The following is a 3,815-nucleotide window of genomic DNA, read 5'->3' on the forward strand; positions in this document are numbered from 1 at the left end:
TACGTTTGTGGTAGTCATTCAACCAGCACTCAATGGCGTTGGTGATTCCGTGGACAAATATTCCGTTTCATTCGGCGCTCCCACAAAATGCTACAGCGTAAACGCAAAAACGAAAGAATGGAAAGGCAGACCCAAATCGTTTTCAACAAGGGTTCCCGGCCCAAAGTCGAACATGGGTGATTCACTCCTTCTCCACTCAAAAACTCTCTAGTTCTCCTCATGCCCCGTCTGTTGCCGCCTGCTCTATTGTGGCTCTCCTTGGAATAGTAACACATGGTATCGAAGGAAGCCTAAGACCTAAATAAACAAGAGACACTCGCAATCGGGCACTACTGCCGAGATTCTAAGAATGGTAGATGTTTCTTCAGCTTTTCAAGGAGAATTAGGGTTTGCACCTGGCACTCGGGTATCTCATCCCTCCTGTTCGAGGAAGGGAATCTCTATGTGCAGTAATAATGCCCCATAAATATCGAACAGCACGTTTCACTTAACGTGGGACAATACTGACGAGAATTGGCCACACCAGCTCGTCATCGCCTTCTCACAAGGGAAGTGTAACATTTGCTGCGCTATATCGATTCCATACATGAAAGTGTAACCTTGGCTCGGTTTCTCTAACTTCACCATCGGTCTCGTGTGACCCAATCCAAATCGTCGGAAATTTTCTTACGAAAATTAATGGTTCGCGGAGAGAAGCGACAATTCTCTGTGGACTTCTCTACGCGCTACGGAATTACTAGTTTTAGTAAAGCACACTTCACACTTGAAATATGTTGTGGAAGCTGATGGATGCTTCAATAGCGTCTTCAACCAGCCACGCATTCCTCCTGGAGCCAGCTTCTGGAAGAGCAACCCAAGGGGAAAAGAATTTGACTCCAAAACACCTACCTGATATAAGCACATCCTCCTTGACGTTAGGATTCCTTTGATCATGGGTAAATGAGGTTTATCCTATCACATCTGTTGAAACATGGCCTACGCTAGCTGGACCCTTTTTTTAAACAAATTTTCGTTTCAACTTCGGGCTCGAAAGCTTTCCGAAGCACTAACGAGCTTTTTGTCGGTTAGAGGATCCATAACACTCCTCCTTGCATGAAATCCCATGTTGCCAAAGGGATCATGTCGAGTCAGGAGAAATATGGAGAGGTTGTATTCTCAATTAGGTTTCACGACCTTCCCCTTATGCTAGTGGACGAGTAAAGGCTTCTTTAACCATTCCAATTCATCAGTTTTAGGGACGCATATACAGCATTTCTTCTGTTCGCAGCAATACTTCCTAGCTATCACTCCCACCCCCCGAATCCGCGGTTCTGGTATACTCTGCATATAAATGTGTCTTTGGAGCCTCCTGGAAAACAGGAATAACGTTCAACCTCACCCAGGCCAGAGCAAGAATCGATTGCAAGTAATTTTTATTTGCAGATTCCCCCCTCCCCGCCTGCTGTCATCTTTTAGGATGCGCTAGTTGAGATTTGCCCAGGATTGTCCGCATGTCAGCGTGACGAAAGGTTGTTTTTCCGAATGCTCAGAGTTTTTCCTGCATAAATAGCATACCTTTTTTATGCCCATTTAAGATTATGAAGACGAAAGCCCACCGTTGCCAAATTTGATATCCAAGTTCCCGGCAAGCTTGCCTGGCCAGTTTCAGTTGATATTGCCAGGTTATATTTCTTTCTTCAAGTGAACATGAATCTAATTTGGGGAAGCTATGACACCATCACCGTTAGATAGAATACGCGCTGAACACAAAATATTTTTATTTAAAAATTAACTAGCCAGTGAGCTCCCATAATCTCCAAGATGGGGGAAATGCCCGGTAGATCAGAGGCTAATCCCAAGGTTAGTTCCCGGCTATCCATTGCCGCCGTTCAAGTAGAGAACCCCTCAAACACGATAGCGTACGCGGACACAAACCACATCCTAAGCAAGGGCCTGGTGTGAAGAAACCGCTAGAATTCACGGGCCCTCATTGACTTTGTTAATCTTTAAAACTCTTATTAGTGCTTATTGGGCGTGGGGAATGTGAACCCTTCCTAGACTACGGAGTACAAAAATGCGCCCAACGATGGGACATATAAGGACCGACTCCGACATATAATTTTTCGATCAGAATTTCACTTTCAGCGACAGCATCAACCAATGGGTTTTCTTATGGTTGAAAATGGCCCGCTGGTTATTTCACAAAGCAAAACGTGATGAACTAGGATATGAATCTCACAAGTCATCCAATTTTCGCAAAACCTACCAATCCACTAAGAATACCATTTAATTCCGTTTGCTAACCGAGTTGAGACATATATAGAAGAGAAAAAGCGGCACAGCATCGCAAAGATCACTAATTCTAAAACCCGTGCCCCTGACGTAGGCGCTCCTATCTAGCCTCTTTGTTCAACGCCGATGTGCTCTGCTGGTAGTTTTGGGGGCCGAGGGGGTCTATACGAGTTTCACCCTGGTAGCAGCACCTGGTGTCGGGGACATCCCTGATATCTCATCGACAAATTTTTTTTTTTTTTTTTTTTTTTTTTTTTTTTTTTTTGTTATTCGTTTTGCCTTTTTATCTTTCAAAAACCACGGGAAATGGCTGGACAGGCTGCTTTGAGCGAGAGTCCAGACTTCTCACGAATCCCAACAATGGCATGGTTGAGGTGGCACAACGGGCATGAAGGAATGGCGTTTTGACGCCCCTGTGTCGTTCCTTTAAAAAGAGGAAAGGCATTTTGTGGTAGTATTTGATGACTCCTGGGTATGTCCTGTAGTTGGCTGCAAGGTAAAGGATGGAGCATTCAGGGGCAACAGCGGTTGCGCAATATGTCTATTTGCAATATGCATGATTTCGGCGGCAAGAGCCCAGAAGTCTCTTTTCTCGCCGCTGTTGTTGTTATTGTTGCTTCTCTGTAAATCTGGAATATCTTCAAGTTCGCAGACTCCATAACATGCCAGTGATCAAGTTGTTGCTGGGGAAAATTTCACCCTAAATATCACGTGAACATGCATTATTATCCCGTCCCTCCTATTGGCTGATGCACCGCTGATCCAGCGTTATCAGCAAATTTGCACTCCCTCAGCAACAACCACTGCCCATTGTAATTTTGATACTCCTTCTCTTCAATTAATTAATTCTATGTCAGTGGCACGATCAAAAACCAAAAGCCATGAAAATCCTCACTGCAAACTTCCTAACTTGCGCCGTAAAGGCTTGCAAGGCCTCCCCAGCTTCTTTCCCCCTCCACTTCTCTGATGCAGAACTCAAGCAGGAAGAGACAGAGTTCCAAGCAGATTTCCTACGCAATATCCTACCGCGGATAGACTGGGACGCATTGGTAGTGACAGCAGGTGAGGTATGTATTTCCCCCCGTCCCCCCTTGTCTGGACCGAAAGTGAAAACAAGCTACAAAGACCCAGCTTATAATTTGATAATAGCTCGGCTTTACCTCCATAGCATCCTCAAAACTCGAAGATGGCGCTCTGGCGGATGAGCGATTACATGAGCTGCACCGATTCCTGCTCGAAACACATGTAGTGGAGGGTAAGCTGGTGTGTGGCAACTGCGGGCACGAGTATCAGATCAAAGAAGGAATTCCAAATTTCTTGTTACCGAGCCATCTTGGTATGTCAATCCATTCTACATCATTTTCCATGTTTCACTCGGTTCATGCACATTACATATTATTTGGATGTCACATTGCTAACTAATATCAATTCTCATGGTGATATATATACCCAGTTTGATAATTAGAAGCAAAAAACAAAATAAAAAAAGTAAAATAAAGGAAAATTAAAATAAAAAACCAACCCATTCTACGCCCATGCCTGAT

General features: G+C 44.3%; 2 protein-coding genes across 2 annotated transcripts; both read left to right on the plus strand.

Annotated features, from left to right (window-relative positions):
* Positions 1-1,809: 1,809 nt before the first annotated feature.
* HCAG_00810 (predicted protein) lies at positions 1,810-1,941 on the plus strand (the record flags this gene model as incomplete). Its single annotated transcript, XM_001543714.1, has 1 exon — positions 1,810-1,941. One exon carries the CDS (start codon positions 1,810-1,812, stop codon positions 1,939-1,941), a length of 132 nt encoding a protein of 43 aa, XP_001543764.1.
* Positions 1,942-3,152: 1,211 nt separating this feature from the next.
* Positions 3,153-3,729, plus strand: HCAG_00811 (conserved hypothetical protein; the record flags this gene model as incomplete). The annotated part of the gene is made up of 3 exons (XM_001543715.1): positions 3,153-3,338; positions 3,421-3,607; positions 3,725-3,729. The coding sequence occupies 3 exons, from the start codon at positions 3,153-3,155 to the stop codon at positions 3,727-3,729; spliced, it is 378 nt and encodes a 125-aa protein (XP_001543765.1).
* Between the last annotated feature and the right edge of the window lie 86 nt (positions 3,730-3,815).

Source organism: Histoplasma capsulatum, genomic scaffold (assembly GCF_000149585.1).
Source record: "Histoplasma capsulatum NAm1 scaffold_1 genomic scaffold, whole genome shotgun sequence".
Classification (NCBI taxonomy): domain Eukaryota; kingdom Fungi; phylum Ascomycota; class Eurotiomycetes; order Onygenales; family Ajellomycetaceae; genus Histoplasma; species Histoplasma mississippiense.